The 20,568-nt window shown below is 42.0% G+C and overlaps 1 protein-coding gene across 14 annotated transcripts in view; it reads left to right on the top strand.

Annotated features, from left to right (window-relative positions):
• Positions 1 to 20,568, top strand: part of DST (dystonin) — a 435,295-nt gene that overhangs the window by 332,735 nt on the left and 81,992 nt on the right. For all 14 annotated transcript variants that reach the window (XM_079780745.1, XM_079780756.1, XM_079780754.1 and 11 more), the window contains 3 exons: positions 656 to 855; positions 2,247 to 2,742; positions 4,104 to 5,575. In XM_079780745.1, the coding sequence (XP_079636871.1) occupies positions 656 to 855; positions 2,247 to 2,742; positions 4,104 to 5,575 (2,168 nt within the window). The remainder of the gene's footprint in view (positions 1 to 655; positions 856 to 2,246; positions 2,743 to 4,103; positions 5,576 to 20,568) is intronic.

The raw sequence follows: 20,568 nt of genomic DNA on the forward strand, positions 1-20,568 counted from the left end.
GGTTACTAACATGCAACTTGAATAGAAGAGAATGATTGAGTACAGATAAAAAATTTGGGGGTCACGGCCCTGGCCGGGTAGCTGAGTTAGAGTGTCGTCCCGATACACCAAGGTTGCAGGTTTGATCGCCGCTGAGGGCATTTACAAGAATCAACCAATGAATGCACAAATAAGTGGAACAACAAATCAATGCTTCTCTCTCTCTCTCTCTAATCAATAAATTTTAAAAAGAAATGGAAATCACTTGCCTAGAACTGATCATTGGAGATTTAATATTAAACAAATGAATTAATGTCCATTGTCCTAGCCGGTCAGTTATAGTTGGTTTAACAGACTCTAGAGAACTTCTAGAAGGAATGAGGGAGCAAAGGATCCTGTTTGCTTTAAGGAATATTCCATATCCTGTGTTACCTTCTAACATCGGATTCAAATTTACTTTCCTCTTACTTCAGTTGACACACAACCATCAGGGCCATAAAATCTGTATCAATAAATGCAATTCTCTTAGCTTAGACTTTAATCAACTCTGTAAGAAGAGTTATAAATACAGAATGATAGCTATTATATGTCATTTTGAGTCACATCCGGCAGTCTTCCTAGATATAGTCATGTTAAATGTATAAAAACCAAACACCAGTTTTCTGCTTTCTTTCAGACTCTAAGTGGCAAGAACTCAATCAGTTGACAGTTGATAGACAACAAAAACTGGAAGAATCCTCTAATAATCTAACTCAGTTCCAGACCGGAGAGGCTCAGTTAAAACAGTGGCTTGTGGAAAAAGAACTGATGGTCAGTGTTCTTGGGCCCTTGTCCATTGACCCAAATATGCTAAACACACAAAGGCAGCAGGTGCAGGTGAGTATTACTTGACTTAACAAGACAAATGTTTTCATTACAGATATATTAGCTTTGGAGAGTATGTGCTTTCAGTGCTGTGGAGTGTATTTGTAATGTCTCCGATGCCCCTAAGATACCGTCCTGAGGTTAATGATAAACCCCAGAGGACTAAAGCTGTGAGGCATCCCAGAGTAGCATACTGAGCCCAGGAGTGGGTTAAGTCCCTTGATCATTTCATTTGGATTATGGTTTATGCAGACCCTGTTACAAAGGGCCGTCTTTGAAGTGTTAATGTGATTGTATAAGTAATAACATTTTTATGAGAAGCTAGTATATGTTTTTTATTGTTTAGAAATGACTCCTTTGAGGTTTTGTTTATTTTGAGCATGATAGTAGATAATGAAACTTGTAAACTTCATGCAATACAGTCTTGACGGGGGTGTGGGTGTAGAGGGGGAGAAACTGAATAAGAGGAGAAAGAATAAGGGAAGCCGAGAGGGAACCTTGAAACCCAGGGGGTTAGTTAGACTAGACTAATTCTAAGTGAATAAATCCACAAGGGGAAAAACATCCATAAAATTTAAGGCGGCTGGAATCGCAGAAGCTCTGTTGGGGTTGCGGTGAGATTTCTGTATGGGTGAGGAGTGGTGTTAGAGCAAAGAGGCTGATCCTGAACTTGAAAGATACAAACCCATGTACATTCGCCATGTGAAGAGGATGGAAACAAAAGCTGTACATAAACATTTAGGGAGAAATAATCGCCCCCAATCCTGGTAGTCTCTCAGAGGTAGATAAAATATTGTACTAAAGAAAAATAAAATGTTTGGATCTTCTATTTTATAATGAGAGCCAATGTTGAGCTTGCACATTCTGAGCAACATGATTTAAAACCGTGATTATAAAGACTGTCAATAAATCTTACATTCAAAGAAACCTTTGTAAATCAATGCACCATGAGTTAATCTAGTCTAACTCCCTTTGGTGTAAAATGCTGTAATTTTTAAAACCCTTCAAAGAGAAAAGTACAAGTCGGAAAACAACAAATCTGTGTTAGTGTGGTGGGAACTTGTCCAATAGCAGTGTTTTCCTTTTATATGAAAATTCGTACATGAATTTTTGTTCCTTTTGCCCAGACTGCTGAAAATATTTATCTGCCTTGTTTTCCCCTTTTGGGGGATCTTATTTTGGGCAAAATGGTATCTCTGTGAAGTACCAGAGCTTTTTGGATTACTTTTTAAGGTAATTGCACTGCCCTCAAAATCAAAAGTAGGAAAGTAGTAGCTAAACCTCAAAAAGAAAAACTAGATAAGTAGCATTTCTGTCTCTTTAGAAACTTAAAGCTGTGTTTTCTGCATTTAATTATTCAATGATTTGTGTGTTTATTTACCCTCATTTCCTCTTTACCTTAGATTCTGCTGCAAGAATTTGATACCCGGAAACCTCAGTATGAGCAGCTCACGGCAGCGGGCCAGGGCATTCTGAGCCGACCTGGTGAACACCCTGCTTTCCACGGGATTGTGAGAGAGCAGCTAGCAGCTGTGACCCAGAAATGGGACAGCCTCACAGGACAGCTGAGTGACAGATGTGACTGGATCGACCAAGCCATTGTCAAAAGCACACAGTATCAGAGCCTGCTGAGAAGCCTTTCTGACAAACTGGGGGATTTGGACGACAAACTCAGCCGCAGTGTGGCTGTGAGCACACACCCTGATGCTATGAGCCAGCAGTTGGAAACAGCCCAAAAAATGAAGCAGGAAATAGAGCAGGAGGCGAAGCAGATACACGCGGCCCAGGCCCTCTGTGAGGAGTTGTCAGCCCTGGTTAAAGAGGAGTACCTGAAAGCAGAACTCAGTAGGCAGCTAGAAGGCATCTTAAAGTCATTCAAGGATATTGAACAAAGAGCAGGTTTGTCTCTCTTCTTTTCACACATCTATTTCCTGGAAATAGAGATCTTAGGTGGTCTATTCCCAAGCTGTTGCCAGGAATCTGGGATCCTAGAGAGAATCTGTCCCCACCGGGAGCGTATGTGAAGAGGAGGCCGCTCACACGAGTGTGTGTGGAGCGCAGGTGTGTTCATGGACACACACAGTGAGGGTCGTTCCACGCAGACAGTGGAGGGACAGTGTTGTCAAAATCCACTTAACGAAGGAAGGCCCATTCACATTCCAGGTATTCCACTTTGATTTTTAAAAAATGTAAACATGGTTGCTGTGTGACAGACCTGTGTCACCAGCTAAACAGATGAATACCGTTATCAAAAAGGCGTTGCCTCATTTTCTCATCTGTCAGAAATCCGCATTTCTAGAGAAATGTGTGAAAGAGAAGCATGTGGCTCTGCTTTCCTCTCACCTCCTGTGGCCCCGATTCCGTGACACGTGGACCAGGGTTTGCCCCAGGCAGCAGCAGTGAGTGCCTGACGTCAGAGGGGCCTGCCTAGGAAGAGCACATTCAACTGCTACCTCTGTCCTGCCTGAAAAGTAATACGAGGTGTCTTGCAACCTAGTAAAGACTCCGTTCATACTTTTCAATTGATTGGATTTGTTTACTGATCACATCACTTAGGCTTACTCATTTACTTTGACATCATATTGACAATATTCGCTGTTGAGAGTATGATTATTACTGCGATGGACACTTTTATATGACAGGCATTAAGCTAAGAACTTAGGTACTGTCCCCTCAAGGGCCACAACAGCTTTTACGAAGGTTGCCAGTTTACATCTGGGGAAATGAGGCGTAGAGGTTTAATCCTTTGCCCAGGGTTCCCCAGGTCCGGAGAGGTTGAGGTGAGACCCAAACCCACGCTGTTCCTGTGGGCTTCATTATATTGTCTCCATGATAACGTACAAGTCAGAGAAGTGAAGCAGTCATATTTGATAAGAGATGGATTCCTTATCTGCATACTTAGAACTGTGAGCAGTTGTCACGTCCACTTCCTGGAATGGAGACGACCTCGCAGAGCAGACAGCGTGTGACTGTCCTCTGCTTGTCCTCTACCACCCTGCACCTTTACGCAGTGTTCCTGATTCCCATCAGCTCCCCCTCCTCACCTTGATTGTCTTTTTGTTGTTGCCGCCCCTACCTCTTGCTCCCTTTACCCCCTTTGTCAATAACTTGTGCTCACTTGTAGTTCTTATAGTCAGTGCTGAGAAAAGTTTTGCTTTTAGACAGTCCTGTACACGTATGTGGTGATTTTCCTTTTGGCTTCTCATAGATTATATCAGCAATTTGATGTAAAATAAACATGCCTGTAATTTCATTTTTAGAGAATCATGTCCAGCACCTTCAGTTGGCCTGTGCCAGCTCTCATCAGTTTCAGCAGATGTCTAGAGATTTTCAGGCGTGGCTGGATACAAAGAAGGCAGAACTAAACAAGTCTCACCCAATATCAGCTAAACTCGATGTCTTGGAGTCCTTAATGAAAGATCAGAAAGACTTTGATAAAACGTTGACTACTCAGTCTAGTATTTATGAAAAAACCATTGCGGAAGGTGAAAATCTGTTACTAGAAACACAAGGGTCTGAGAAGGCAGCCTTACAGTTACAACTTAACACAATTAAAACCAATTGGGATGGATTTAATAAGCAGGTGAAAGAAAGAGAAGACAAGGTAAAAGATTGCTTGGGAAAAGCCCTCAAGTATAAAGAACACGTGGAGACTCTCCGGCCATGGATAGATAAATGTCAGAATAACCTGGAGGAGATAAAATTTTACCTGGATCCTGCTGAAACAGAGAATTCTATTGCCAAGTTAAAGTCTCTGCAGAAGGAAATGGACCAGCACTTCGGGATGGTGGAATTGCTGAACAACGCAGCTAACAGCTTGCTCAGTGCCTGTGAGACAGATAAAGAGGTGGTTACAGATGAGAATAAATCACTGAACCAGAAGGTAGACATGGTCACTGAACAACTTCACACTAAGAAATTCTCTCTGGAGAACATGGCCCAGAAGTTTAAAGAATTTCAAGAAGTGTCCAAAGAAGCTAAAAGGCAGCTTCAGTGTGCAAAGGAGCAGCTAGAGGTCCATGATTCTCTAGGACCCCAGGCTTACAGTAGCAAATACCTGACCATGCTGCAGACTCAGCAGAAATCACTTCAGACCTTGAAGCAACAGGTAGATTTGGCCAAAGGCCTTGCACAGGACCTTGTGGCAGAGGCCTCCGACTCAAAGGGAGCCTCTGACGTTTTATTACAAGCAGAAACCGTAGCTCAAGAGCATAAGGTCCTAAGTCAGCAGGTTGATGAGAAGTGTTCATTCTTAGAAACCAAGCTTCAGGGTATTGGACATTTCCAGAATACCATCCGGGAAATGTTTTCTCAGTTTGCAGAGTTTGATGATGAACTGGATAGCATGGCCCCCGTGGGGAGAGATGTAGAAACATTACAAAAGCAAAAGGAGGCTATTACGGCCTTCCTGAAGAAACTAGAAGCCCTCATAGCTAGCAACGACAATGCCAACAAAACCTGCAAGCTGATGCTGGCCACGGAAGAAACCTCTCCTGACCTTGTGGGAATCAAAAGGGACTTGGAGGCTCTAAGCAAACAGTGCAAGAAGTTGCTGGACCGAGCACAAGCCAGAGAAGAGCAGGTGGCAGGGACAATTGAGCGTCTCGGCGATTTCTACAGCAAATTGAAGGAATTTTCTACTCTGCTTCAGGAGGCCGAAGAACATGAAGAGGCTCAAGGCCCCGTTGCTATGGAAACAGAGACCATCAACCAGCAGCTTAATGTGTTCAAGGTAGGGAATTCTTCATTTTTTACTGAGCACTTTTATTATTATAGGACATTTCTCATTGTTATTGAAAGGAGATGCTCTCTTTTGTAGAACCTTCTCCTATGACTGTCACGCGGTGTTTGAGCTTGAATGAGCATACATGGGGTAATATCCAGGCACATGGGGGTGGGGGGGAGGGTGTTCCAAGCTTCCTGGGGGTTTGAGCCCTCATAGGGTAAGGCCTAAGATGATACAAAGAGTTCAAAAGGGTGCGTGGAACGTCCGAGCACTTTTCCATGAAGCCTGAAACTGACATCATGGAGTCTGTTAATGATCTCGTTCTCGGCTGACATCTGGAGGGCCCAGAACTGTGTTTTGAACTCTGTTGCGGGGGCCACTCCCGTACATGAAAGCTTGTTCTCTTCATGTTTGTCTCCCAGCATTTTCTTTAATGGTGAATTATAGGCTTTTCCTGCCCTTTCCTTTTTTTTTTATGGTCTTCTTATCCTTCTTAATTGAATTTCATTTTATAAACTTTTTTTCTTCCAAGAGTTCATGTTTTTAAAGAGTGGGGTTCCATGTTGTAATCCTGGTTTTATAAAACAAAGATCTTGGGCGCATGCCCCAGAGGGTTAGGAGTAAATCATTCTTTGATTGGACAATAGGCTCCTCAGGGCTGAGGAATGTCTGCCACTCGGTAGCACTCAGTGATGCTTGATGAAGGGAACATTAGGTAAACATGGCCGGCCTGTGCGGTGTCACTAGAGTGGGCCTCATTTATGATAGGAAGCACGGAAGTTGCATCTCACCAGGGGGCAAAGCTCTGTTCCTCCCTGCACGGAGAAGGTCTGAAATATGAAGCATTTGCTGCATGGGACTCCTGAACCTGTGGTGTGGGCACGGGCCCTGTCCTATTGATGAGGCGTGTCTTACTTTCCAGTAGAGACTAGTGTGGGGATAAGCCCCACCATTAGCACCTAAAGGATAAAATAAGACCAAATAAAAACAATTTGCAAAAACCAAATTGTTTCCCATGAGAAATGAATGTAAATGAAGTGGACTTCCAAATTCTGTGCTGTTATATTTGACATAGTGTTTTCCTTGCTCATCCTTAATAACAGTATCAAGGTGACTGAGTTTTGAAAACTTCAGAATAACTTCATTTTCTCCTTTTCCTCTTCTTCCACCTCCTCCTACTTTCTCATCCTCCTCCTCCTCCCCCTCCCCTCCCCCTCCCCCTCCTCCCCCTCCTCCTCCTCCTCCTCCTCCTCCTCCTCCTCCTCCTCCTCCTCCTCCTCCTCCTCCTCCTCCTCCTCCTCCCTATTATGGTTTATAAAGTGCCTTAGAAGCCCCGTACCTTCAGGGCTTAAACATCTGTGATTCTGTATTTAGATCTTGATTCTTAAAGTGAAGGAAATTATCTACTGTTGACTTTAGTTTCTTCATTACCCCGTCAAACTTACATATTTCTGATTTGCAACATAGAGACTTCATATGAGAGGATTCTGTATGAGAGAAGCCAAGCTTTGTGGCAGTTGCTGCCTCTGAGCCTGGGGGAGAGCTTGAGGAGGGGTGAGTGAGTCTTCCTCAGGGAGAACTTCGGGCTTTTCTGTAGAACTCTGACAAAACTTGAAAGCATAAATGATAGTAACCAAGCTGTCTTTTTACTCAGGAAATTTAAGCATGTTTAGTGCCTTTGTGAAACATTTTCATTTCTCTAGATTTTCTATAAATTTGTATTGAAAAACAAACAAATGAGTTTCTTCATTTCTCTCCACTACTTCAACTATCTGTAAGAAAATGGGCAAAAATAATGGAGCTGCTGCCTGAGGGCGGTGGGAAATGCGGCTCTCCATGGAGAGAATTCTTTTGAAAGTAAGAAAAAGCAAGAAACAGGAGTCCTCTCACCATTGCATTGAAAGTGTTTTGCAAATGGAAAAGTACTAAATTTAGCATCATTACCGTCAATGGTTACAGAGATTGTTGTATTCGATTGTGAAGAAAAATAAACCACTTAGGGTGCTACGTCAGTCTGTTCTCTGATATCTTCGGAGGGAGTTGATTGGTTTTAATGACATTCAGTAATAAAAAATATAATGATATACCACCAGTGTCTTGAGACCCAGTGATTCAACTAAAAGTTTCCAAGTGGACAGATCATCTGCATTTAATATAGTCCAGTGCTCTGGCCAGTGTGCCTCAGTGGTAGAGCATTGGCCTGTGTACCAAAAGGTCGTGGGTTCTATTCCCAGTCAAGGGCATGTACCTGGATTGCAGGTTTAATTCCTGGCCCCCACTGGGGGCATGTGCAAGAGACAACCAATTGATGTGTCTCTCTCACATCAATGTTTTAGCTCGCTCTCTCTCTTCCCCTCCCACCCTTCCACTCTCTCTTAAAAAAAAAAAGATCCTTGAGTGAGGATTAACAAAACAAATTAATGTAAAAAAGAGTATTATTATGGTAAATAACGTGGTAATTTATACATTCACTAATTCTGTTTGTGTGTGTGTGTGTGTGTGTGTGTGTGCACATGCGTGTGTGCGCGTGCACGCAGGCCTGCGTGCTCTAGAAAAGTAGCATTGACCACAGTTAACACTTACGAGTCAAGCCTTTTTCTAAACTCTCTTTAATCCTGTTAACAGTCAGGAGAGGTGGGTGCTGTTATTATCCCCGTTTTATTCTAAGGAAGCCGAGACCCAGAGAGGTTCTGTGACTTGCCCAAGGTCACACATGTAGTGAGCGTGAGAGCCTGAATGTTTATCGCATTGCACATCTGATAGTTTTTCTGGGAAATGTTCAGATCATCTTTGCTGTAACCTAATTCGGTGGCCTGAGTAACCAGCCATTGTTCACTTTAATCCAAAGCACCAGAAACATCCACTGGAGGAACGTGTTTTATAACAGGCTGCTATGAGAAAATGAGATAAATATGTATGAAATTGTCGTAGAAACTGATATGTAGATGCTGTGATGGTGATGGTGGTGGTTACCAACACCAGGAGAAATCAGACCTTTCATTGTCTTGGTGATTATATCTTAAGTGATAAATTAATTTACAATTCAGATCTTAATTTAGTTACTGTTGGGCATAGACATTAAGTGGAATGATTCGTATTGAGTGAAAAACCAATAGTTTGCTTAAAAATAGCAAACTACTAGTTATTCTAATTTCTAAAAATAGAGCAGAAAAGCACTGAAGGTGCTGGGTTTTTAAAGTCTATTTTTCTTTTAGACTTCAAAATGTAATCCTGTTTGCCATTACTCTTTCTGGTAGAATTTAGCCTCGCCTAATGTCACAGATAAAATCTTATAATAATTTTTAATAATATAAAATAAACTACCTTTAGAGTTGGTCTAAAACTTAGTAATAGCTATTACCCAGTTACTCAGTATGGAGTGCCTTTTATTCGCTAGGAACTTAATGGGTTATTTAAAGTAGGTAGGACAGACTTTCTCAGCTACCATTATCTCCCTCCCCCAAACTTAACCTAAGAAATAACAGTTAATATCCTTGAAAGGACAAAATTAATTCATGTTTAAGATACCAACCCAGACATAATGATTAAAAATAAATGCTATTCTGAACCACATGTCCTAACTCACTGTCAGTGAAAACTATTCCAAGTGTCAAAAATAGAATGGTGTTACCTTTTGAATTAGCTTCAAGTTTTTAAATTATTTTGAATGTGTAAGTTCTGTTTAACCATACATTTTTCTACTTCTATTAGTCATTGGACTAAAATGTATGAAGTGCAAGGTGATTTCTGTTACTGTTGATAACTCAGAGTACCATCTTCCTATTACACTTTGCTCTTATTACATTAGATTCTATGCACACTTTCATAAATTCTGAGGCAGAAAGTCTAAAAGTCCTTTGGTGTTCCCCCTATCCCTACCTCCTGTTGAGAACTCCTAGGTCAAGATTATCTTCAAATCGAAACTACATTATTAAGTAATATTAATGTTTCCACATTTTTATTTATCAAAGACATATGTAACCAACTATATACAAGGAACATGTCCTGGCAGTTCTTATGATGTCATCAACAGCCAATCAGATTTTCTCATTATCATGAAGTAATCATTATCACCATATTGATTTGATTTAATCTCAATGAAGATCAAAGAAACTTGATGTTTTACCACACATGTACTGTCACATTGTAGCTAAATATACACCCCTCCCCACTTCTATCTAGGCCATGGTAAAAAGTCTTAACTCAGAACCTGCTTACTCTTTATTTCTGCCCCAACAGCAATTCATTTTGTCCCCACATAAAAACACATCGCTGGTACAAGTCTGTCTGAGCCGGAGATTTTTTTTTTTCCCCAAAATGAAAATAGCATTATACAGCGCAGAGAATTTTTGAAGCCAAGTTGAAACCACAAAGACCAGGACACATACCTAATTAAAATGTAATAAATTTTCTCTGGTCCAGGTGAAGACATTGTTTAACCCCGGCAGCGTCACTTGAATCCTGGGTGAACTAAAATGCCAGGTGTCATGAGGTGGAGAAGCCAGGTAGTTTCAGCACTGTTTGTAAATACTTTTGCTGAAATGCAAATAGCTTTTAAAGACACTTATTAAATGATCGTAAAACAATCTTTGTGATATCACCATATTTTTAAAGATAAAACTGTCCGAAGAATGCTTTAATAGCGGTTTTTAAGTGTGCCCATATTGTTACATACAGGGAGGCCCATGATGAATTGCTCTCCATTTTTGTTGAGAGCAGGGGGAAGAAATTAAATAGAGCTGTTGCAGAAGAGGTTTCTGTTAGGGGGGAAAAAAAATTCTTACTTGGCTGGATTTTTTTTTTGTTAATGAGAGTATATTAGCAAGGTAGCTGTGTGATACCTCCCTCTGTTATTTTTAAAGGTGAAAATATGTTCCCTACAGAAACTGTAACTTGATACCTGGGCTTTAGAGGAAGGTCACATGATTTAATCAGCTACATCTAAGTGGCACATAAGAAGGAATATCACAGGTGATGGGCTAGAGAGAAGCCCCACCAAAGCAGAGACCACACGAAGCTACTAAGAGTTGGAGCGAGTCCTCTCCGTAGTATTAGTAATACCTCATATTGTCGCCTGCACAGCGTAGACATAACACATGGGTGCCCTCTTTCCTACGTCACACGGGAATATCCCATACTGCTCCGAAGGCGTTGTCCAAAGGGCACCCGGCAACGTGGGTTCTCTTTCCACGTTTGCTGCTAATTAATGCTGCGACTCTCTGTGTTACATAGCCTCTCTTAACTTCTTTTACTTAATTTAAGACTGGGGCATGGAAACAGGTGGTTCTAAGGGCAGTTCCAACAGGAGGTTTTATAACAGGATTTTCTAAAATTGGTTGTTTTTTAGTTGTTGTTAACAGGATAATCCTGTATTACCAATGGAAAGTGATCCCCTAAAAAGCATCCAACTGTATTACCTACTGTCATTATCGCAGGCCTCCCTTAGATAAAAAGGATACTTACAAAATGTATTTAACTGATGTGGAAAGTTGCTTAAAGGTGTGTCTATGTCTGTGTGTGTGAGAGGGACAGAGAAGAATTTGCTTTGTTGTTAATTTGATAGTTTTGTGTGTTTTTTTAAAATATTTATGTAGGTCTCTACTCATTCATGAAATAATAGCCCAGGGTAGCTAAATGCTGGGATTGTAAATGAAGTAAAAAGCTTTTGGAGATGTGCAAGAACCAGGATACCAGAGAAAATGTCTGCGCTCACATCCTGTTCCGTACATATCTTAGTGTTAATTTCAAGATTACTTATTTCATTTGTCTGTGTTTTAATATGAAAAGTGTTTTCAGATTCTGTTTTTGTTAATCTGAAGGAAATTAAATGGGATCTTTAGCATGTATATTGGTTTTGTTTGCTGGATGGCTTTTTAAAAATCAACTTTTAGAAGTTATATATGCATATGTGCATATATTTTAATTAATAATGTTTACATATAGAATTATTTTGTGTTATAGACAGAGAATATTTTTTATCCACCATCATCTGAAGATGGGGGGAAACATAGTCTTAGTAGTATTGTAGTAACTTACAGGGAGAATAGCAAGTGCTTATTAAAGACTAGAGGCCCAGTGCACGAAATTTGTGCATGGATAGGGTCCCTAGCGTCTGTCGGCTGGGGCCTCCCTTCCCCAGCTGCCAGCTGGAGCCTTCCTTTGTTTCATGCCACCCTCCCTGGTGGTCAGCACACATCTAACTCCCAGTTGGTTGAACTCCCACCCATGGGGACAATTTGTATATTAGCCATTTATTATATAGGACTAGAGGCCCGGTGTATGAATTTGTGTACAGGCGGCATCCAGGCTGGGCCTGCCGGGGGGAGGGGCCATGAGCAGTTGGTTGTCTGACCCCGCCCCCGGTCAGGGTGGGGGGATGATCAGGGTCAGGGCCAGTCAAGAAGAGGGGCCGTAGGGGGTTGGTGGGCTGGCTCCACCCCTGATGGGGCGACTGATTGGGGGCAGGGCCGACCAGTGGGAGGGACCATGGGCGATTGGCCTGCCGGCCCCACCCCCTGGTCAAACTCCCCGTTGAACTCCTGGTCAAACTCCTGGTCAAGGGGACAATTTGCATATTAGCCTTTTATTATATAGGATATTTTCCATCAAGATCAGACAATGAATCCATTAAGAGTTTCTGAATTTGTTTGCTTTTGTGATGGAATCTAAATAGCCTACTTTCTATAAAATATAAACATTTTCCACTGAAATAAGTAGCTATTGTATATTCATCTGATGATTATCTTCGTAAACCCTTTTAGCCATTTGTGAGGAAGTGTATTAGTTTGAAAACTAAAAATATAGGATGCTTTCAGTTTTCATTAGCAAATGGCCTATCAGGTTTAGAAAGAATAAGAGAAATTGTTGCTCCTAAGGCCTATTTTTAGACTCACAGCAAAAAAAAACAGATATCTCTTGTTTGGTTTCTAATTCAGATTTCAGGAGCTATTGCCAGGAGAATACTTTTGTCAGTTTTCATGAATAATGTTGCATTTATTCACACAGACCTTTTCCCCCTTATTACACACTGAATTTCTTAATAACTCCACTCTTTCAACTCTAAAACCTACATGTTCCAGTTGATAAAATTAGCCTTTTAACTTTTCTGTGAAGTACAATGTTGTACTTAGTGGTAAGATTTTTAAGGGAATTCCTTTTTGAAAGATTTAACTTAACTTTGGAAATATTAAAATGAGCAAATGCTCTGTTTTTGCTTATAATTTAACTAGAGGCCCGATGCACGAAGATTTGTGCAAGAATGGACTTTCCTTCCCCTGGCTGCCGCCAGTGCCTTCGCTCTGGCTGGAGCTGCCTTTCTGCCTTCCCACACTGCCCAGAGGCCTGGAGGGGCTGGGTGGTGCGGAACACACAAGCATCCTGCCCCGCCCCCACTGCTCGTGCCTGTGTATGCAAATTAACCCACTATCTTTGTTGTATTAATTTGCATACTCACTCCTGATTAGCTGGTGGGCATCGTGAAGGTATGGACAATTTGCATGTTACTCTTTTACTAGGTAGATTAGTATTTGTGTACTTTTCCAAGATCATCTTCCTTTAGAAGATACTTTAGCTAGGTCCCATCTAGTAGGATATTCAAAGTAGGTAATGTATTGAGAAAATTTAACATTGTTTGAAATAATAGTGTGGGCAGTTTTTCAGAAAAGTTTTGGTCATTTTATTCATTGTGTATTTCTCTGATGAAAATGTGAGAGATCTAGCTATCATGATTAATAATGAACACAATTTATTATATCTTGATTTTATTAACATCAGATACAATAATATTTAAAGTAGCTGTGTAAACCAAATTTGGGAGGAAAAGGTAAACCAGTCCAATTCTGTTCTAAATATAAGTTCTTTCATGTTATTTAGATATATCTTTGGAATATGGTTTCAAGTAATAAGATATATATATATGTGTGTGGGTGTGTGTGTATGTGTGTATATATATGTGCGTGTGCTGTTGTCATAAATATCAGTATAATAGTGCAAATTTTAACTTGAATCAGAATATATTAGGATTATCATTTATAGAATTAGTCAAAATCAGTTTAATAAATAGCATATACTTAAATATAATCAACTAGAGCAGGGGTCCTAAAACTTTTTAAGTTCACTGTCCCTCAGACCATTGGAGGGCCGGCTATAGTTTAAAAAAAACTATGAACAAATTCCTATGCACACTGCACATATCTTATTTTGAAGTAAAAAAACAAAACGGCAAAAACACCCGTATGTGGCCTGTGGGCAGTAGTTTGAGGGCGCCTGAACTAGAGGATATTTTTCATAGCACTCCCTACTTCCAAACTGTATTCTATCATTCAGATTTTCCATTGTAAGGACAGTGTCACTTCATCTCTGTGTTCCAGTGTTTGCCAGTGCTGGCCATGGGGTTTGGCAGATAGTGAGCACTGTTTGATGAATGGTTGAAATTATGAATGAATTACCTTTGTAGTTTTTAAAATGTACTGTCCACCTCAAATGTGAGGTTACATGTTGCTCTTTTTATTGTACTAATGATTCAGAGTTAGGGTGTAAGGTAGACTGAGCTAGGGCCATTCTTATGAGAAGTTCTGAGTATCTCAGAATATTTAGAGAAAGGCACTCATTCACATTTCATGGAAACTTCACTACTGTATTAATATTGCCATGAATAAGTAGCTTTACAGGCTCACCTGTCAAGATAGTGGCCTGTAGGCCCTGTCTGCTGTGGCTCAATGTTTAGAGTGTTGGCCCTCGATCCCAAAGGTCTCCAGCTTGATTCCTGGTCAAGGGCATGTGCCTGGATTGCAGGTTCAATCAAGGGGAAATATATCCTCAGGTAAGGATGAACAACAACAAAAAAAGATAGTGGCAATTGGGGGTAACTTAGTCTCTCTTAATTCCCGGCCTAGTGCTCAGCCCACTGCTCAGACATGGTAATGCGTGTGCGTGTTTTTCTTTTTCTTATTGTCAGCACCTCAGAGCAGCCTGGGCGCTCTAACACCGCAGGATCTAGTGCTTGTTGAAATATTTCCCTTCTTGTTTATGAAAAATGTCCATTGAATTGATAGTGTGATATTGATGGGTATTTTTTATATATTTTTCCAACTTGACCATATACTGATTTGTATCTAATAATTGTTGAATAGGTGTGTTACTTACAGAGTCTGGTTATGCATAGATTTTTGAAAAAGATTTAATTTTTAGGTTTGTAAAAATAGTTTTGGAATTGTTTTCTCAGTAAAGGAACAAAAGTTCTGTCCGATGTCTTTTCTGTAAAAGTATGAGAAAACATAAGGTTGTTTTTTTACCAGAGCTGCCTTCTTCACTTGGCATCAGTGCAGTTTTATGTTTAAATTATTATCTTGTGAGACTGAGAAAAGATAGTCTGCCCTCACGTATTACTCTATCTGCTAATCTGGCAATGCTGCTTATTTTGTAAAATAAAGGATGGGTAGATTTTATTTTACCTAAATAAGAGTATTAATTCCCCGCCCCGCCCCCCCCCCCCCCCCCCCGAGGGCTATGGCCTGGTTTGCTGAATTTATTTTCAAACAGCATTTTAAGAGCGTGTTTGTTCAGTAGATAAAAATCTGTGCATGTGATTTTGTTTATGAAATATCTGGAGTCACTTACTGCCCTTGATCTGTTAACCTCAAGAGGGCTGCATGGTTATTAGTAACTACTAATATTCATGTCAGCGGTGCTCAGGGCACCCTGCCATAGGGATAATTTACTCTGGAGAACGGTTCGACTTGAACTTGGGCTTGAAAAAGGAATGACACAACACTCGACTTCAAAGTGATCCGCCCTTCGCAAGGCAGATACTAGTACAGCGTCTGCAACTGTGTGAGGGAGTGGTTTCAGCTGAAGGGTAGGAACCTGTTAGCTCTTTTTCAACCCATTTAATATTCAAATGAGCACCGGGCGTTCGCAGAAATGATTCCCTCCCCGGGGAGCTCCTATTGTCAGGTTCGACCTCTGCAGGCCCTTCCTCTCCCTTCCTCCTGTGAACTAGGTGGTGGTGCGCTCTGGGCGACTCGGAACCCGAGCTGCCCCTCTCCGCAGCGGCTCTGATTTGCGCTGATGTCACCAGCAAGCTGTTGCACTGCAGCCTCTGGGCCTCTAGGTTCCTCCCCCTGAAACAGCTCACCCGGCTCGCAGGAGAGGCGAGGAGTCCAAGAAACGATGACTGCGAAGTGAAGGCGCGGGAGGGCTCCGCAGCGGAGGAGCCACGGAGCTGCGCGCCCGGAGCGCTCGGCGGGCGGAGGGACCGGAGCGGAGGGACCGGAGCCGATGTTGCCCAAAGAGAGTGCGGACGGTCCTGGGAGCGCCCGGGCTCGGGAGGATGCCTGCCCCGCCGCCGGGGGCCCTGCTGCCGTGAGGAGCTGGGGACTGGGGACAGCGCCGGAGCTCCCTGCTGGAGTTCCTTTTCCACCTCCGCCTCCGACACCTCTGCCTCTCCCCAGCCGCAGCTGAAATGAAAGACAGACTGCGGCCACACTGGGTCAGTTTCAAAGGCTCCACGAGTCTCGGTTCCCAGCTGGAATGTGAATGACGCTGCCCGTGCCTTAGAGGGAACTCGGAGCTCTTCTGCGCTGCAACTGCCTCAGGTGGAATAAGCCTTCTTCAGGAGGATCAGATAAGACTCTGGAAACTGGCCTTTTTTTTTTTTTTAAAGAGAGTTTCTAGAACACCATGCTTTCTAAACTATTTACTTTTAAACAGTTGCTGGATTGTACTGGCCCGGCTGTCCAAAAGTCGAATTTTTCCCCCCCTCCTTTGGGTAGTTCTGACTAGCCTCAAAGAAGCTTAATATGGGAAGAAAAACTGCCGTTTGAATCCAGATTATTTATAGCTACTCCCCCCCCAACCCCCCCACCCCCCCCAAAAAAAGGCAAAAGAAAATTTTAACTTTCTTACAACATTAGACTGATTTTTCTCTGAAGATCTGTTCTGTGCCTTGATCTGACAATTACGTGGTCCCTGTGTTTGTCTTTTAAGTTTCTGAAGCATGGTTTATTTATACAGGAGATGAAGTTGTGTAAGCCATCTTTAAGTGGATTACAGTTAACCAGAGCTCTGCCTAAATTAACATTCAGCCTGTTGAAATGCTTGCTCCCTTGGAAATTTTAATCTGGAAATCTCGGATGCAAAATTAGACTAAAAAGGGAAATGAACTGACAATGGAATGTTCTGACTGTTTGAGCCACTGTTAAGTGTATGTTTGTTGTTGTTTTTTCTGTGTTTTGGAGTATGTGAAAGGGAACTTCGGGGGCTGGGGGTCAGGGAGGTTAGGAGGTTTCTGCTCTGTGTTCTTGATGCACTTTATTTTTTTAGAATCATTCTAAAAACTACCAGATACAAGGATAGTTGCATTTAGACTGATGCACTGATGATGACCTTAAACACCTCATAGATTATGACATATATTATCTGAGCATGTGTCTTTATGCTAGAGACACTGTATAGTTCTGTGCAGAGGTATACTTTTTCGAAAGATGCTTTGCCTTATTTCTTAATTTCTGTCTCAAGAGCTGCAATATTTGCTTTAACTTTCTGCAAAATGGGGAAGCCACTCAGCAGACCAGACTGTTTACGTCAGAACCCCCCATGTGTAGGGAAGGGTGAAGAGGAGGAGGACCTGAATATCGAAGACTGTTATGTCCCACAGCGGTCCATCTATGACACGGTTAGACTAAATGAACAGATAGACTCGGGTTCAAAAGGCAGCCTGGCTTCCAGGCATTTTGGAGATCGGACTTTGCCCTACAGTCACAGGACACTGGATGTTAGTTCTTTATGCTCCAACGGTGCCCTGGCTTCTTCCAATGTGTTTGAGCTGAGAGGTCGGGAAGCTCACACCCTCGATGAGAAGATGATCTTCGATGCGCTCAAACTCAACAGTGACATCATCCGAACCACAGGATTACCCAAAGCCAAATCCCACGCAGAAAAGAAAGAGCATAGACGGTCATGGCGGATGTTTGTCCCAGCCAATTTTATGGATTACGCAAACAAAAGTGAAAGCTCCTTTGTTGAACCTACTGATGTGTCCCAGGCTGTGAGCAAGGCCAGCAAGTGCAGGTGGGGGACTAATTCCCTCACGTCGGAGGAGGACGACTCTGGTTTATGCAGCCCTCCAGCCGAGAGGGAAGAAAAACAGGCCATTTTAACTGGAGACCAGTCACAAATCAGAAGCTTGTCTTCTGCCGAAGATATTCATATAGCAGAACAACATGCACCATTGCTTCCTGCCCATCCCATTAGCGAACAGAAAATCCCGTTGCTTTCCTGTAGAAGTGCCCACCCTGAGGAGAACTTCAAGATGATTTTACATGGTGTGTCTCCACTGGAGCAAACAGCTGGTGTGAATGGTCAGAGGGAAGTCCATGGTGAACACTGCTGCCTGCAGAATGATTGGAAGGAGACCACTGTGAAGGGCGACCCATTAATTAGAGATGGAGAAAATGAGTGTATCTCTAACCCAGGGGGAGAAGGGAAAACATACGGACCGGGAGAATTCCACATCACAGCAGGAAGCAGGGAATGTGTGGCAGATTCTCCTGAGGATTTGGGGCTCTCCCGTTTAGATTTGGGGGGAAATCACGTAGATGGTGGTAGCAGAAGCTTAGAAGAAAATGTGTCCCTGTTAACACGATGCGCTTCGGAAGAATCGAACCCTGCACCTAAAGAGGACGTGGAGGCTCCCCTTTCTGCCCAGGAGACGGAGGTGGCCCCTACGAAGTGCTCCCCGAAATTCAGAGCAGCGAGAAAGAAAGCTCCCAGAAAAAACAGGGCCCGGGCAGGAGCATTGGACACGGTCTGTAATGGCTTTCAGTCAGTTCAGGTAACTCATGGAAACGGGACACCCCGCCCTGCCAGATTTTGTGCTTCTGTTCTCAAGCGGTCACTGGTGTTTCATCGGGAGGGGGGTGGGGGTGACTAGTGCCCTACGAGATGCCAGATATTGATAAGTTGATCATTGCAGCAAACGAATTAGGTGGGGGTCTGGGGAATGATGGTTCCCAGCTGTCGAGAGCCCGGCTATTGGTTGTGCAGCCGGTGGCGGTGTGCCATCACTTAGAAATGCCTCCACTGTGAATTTATGTGAACATTCAGCTTTTACACAAATTGTGGTTTAAGACACTGCCATTTAGGGGCCGTTACACTGGATTTATTAAGCTTGAACAGGCTTAGTCATGAAGGTACAAACACAATATTCTAGTGTTGTGGTCTGCGAAGTACTCCGCTCAAATTAAGGACGTTTTAAAATGTGCTGCAAGTTTTCTCTCAGTGGCCCTGCGTGTGGAAGTAGAGGAGTTGCATTGTGCTGTAGTTTGCAGCCCCGGTAGCTAGCGCCTGACTTCTTGTGAGTGGTGAGTGAGGTAAGAAAGGGAAGGGTGCAGCCCCGTAATAAGCAGAGGTTGTTTGCCAGGCCTGTAATTTTTTTTCTTCCCACTTAGACTGAAGCTCAGTTATTTTGGTAGTTTTTCTAAGCTCTTCTGGTAAACTTTGCCTCAGAGGTAATTTTATTTTATTTTAAGCTTCTCTCTGTGTGTGTGTGTGCGCTTATGGACTAGATTTGGGGGAAAGTCTCCCTTGGTAAGTATTTTGCTACCACTGAGAGAGAAGGGATTTGGACAATTTCAGAAAAGTTTCTCTTCTCAGTCCATGAAATAATTGCTCGACTCAGCGATGCCCTTTCCTAGAGCCTGCTTTAAATGACATGCTAGTGTAAAAGCTTGGCTAAGTACCTTTTTCTGTAAAGGATCTTGCAGTTTATTTGTAGAAGGTAATGAAGCTCTTAGGAGTACATAGATTCTTTAGTAGTTAACTTTTATAACCCTTGATATATTTTTGTAGTACTTCAGAAAACTACCACAGACTCACCTAGACCTACTCTGATATGCAACTCTAAAATTAATTTCTTTCAAACCAAGGTAAGAAAGAGATTAAGGCAATTTACTGCAACATGATATTAGGGTGCACTTTTTTTTTTTCATCCTAGAAATTATCTGAGAGGGAGAATAGAACTTTTCCCTGAATCCTTATATACAAGACAAGTTCTTGGGCTTAAGAATGTAGCAGTCCCTCCTCCTCGTGTGTGTGTGTGTGTGTGTGTGTGTGTGTGTGTGTGTGTGTAGTAAAACATGTCCACAGCGATTCATAGAAGTAGTAACTTAGAAAGTGGTATGGAAAAGAAATAGAATCAAATACCGCACCAAACTCTATTTTTACCACCTTGTCTCAACTTTCCATTGCCTTATTAAGGAAATTTATGCCTTTTAAAAACTTATGAAAGCTTGTGTTTTTGTTCCTCCGTGACTTGGGGAATTCTTATAATTTGTTTGATTATGTGAATATGGTATTGTTATATAGAAACAGTTCTCCAGTGTGGAAATTGTCTATATAGGAGGGGAACTCTAGAGGAAATGATCATTTATTTGTTTGTTGTTCCTTCATGTACTCATTCATACAATAACACGGAAGTAGCCTGCTTTGGGGGCCTTGGCCAGAGTCTAGAGAGTTTGTCTCCTGCAGCCTCTACATCTTTCAAAATTGTTTTCCACGCTGTGCCTGAATTTCATCTTAAGTACTGTTTTGGTATTTGCCTTTGTTATGTTTCATATGTTCTGCTTAACTGTTTGTTCACTTGGGCTATTGATATATTTGTATAGTGCTCTATAGTATAACAGCTCAGAAATCCAAACCTTGTCTTACCTTAATACCTTAGCTGAAACTTTCCTTTCTGAGTTAAATTAACTTACTTTCTTTATGACATCCTTTAACTCCTGTATTAAAAAACATTTGTATTGTCTATGAAAATGTTGATCTACCCCCTACCCCCCCCCCCCAGTATTATCTGTTTAGGGGTTGATATCATTCATTCCAAGATAAAATATCATTTTTCTATACTGATGTTTATTTGGCAAATAATCATCACGTACAATATTGCATGTCAGGTACTATGGGAGGTCCAGGGCATGAAACTGTTATAAGGAAAAGAGAACTTT

Source organism: Cnephaeus nilssonii (genome assembly GCF_951640355.1).
Source record: "Cnephaeus nilssonii genome assembly, chromosome: 9".
NCBI lineage: Eukaryota > Metazoa > Chordata > Mammalia > Chiroptera > Vespertilionidae > Cnephaeus > Cnephaeus nilssonii.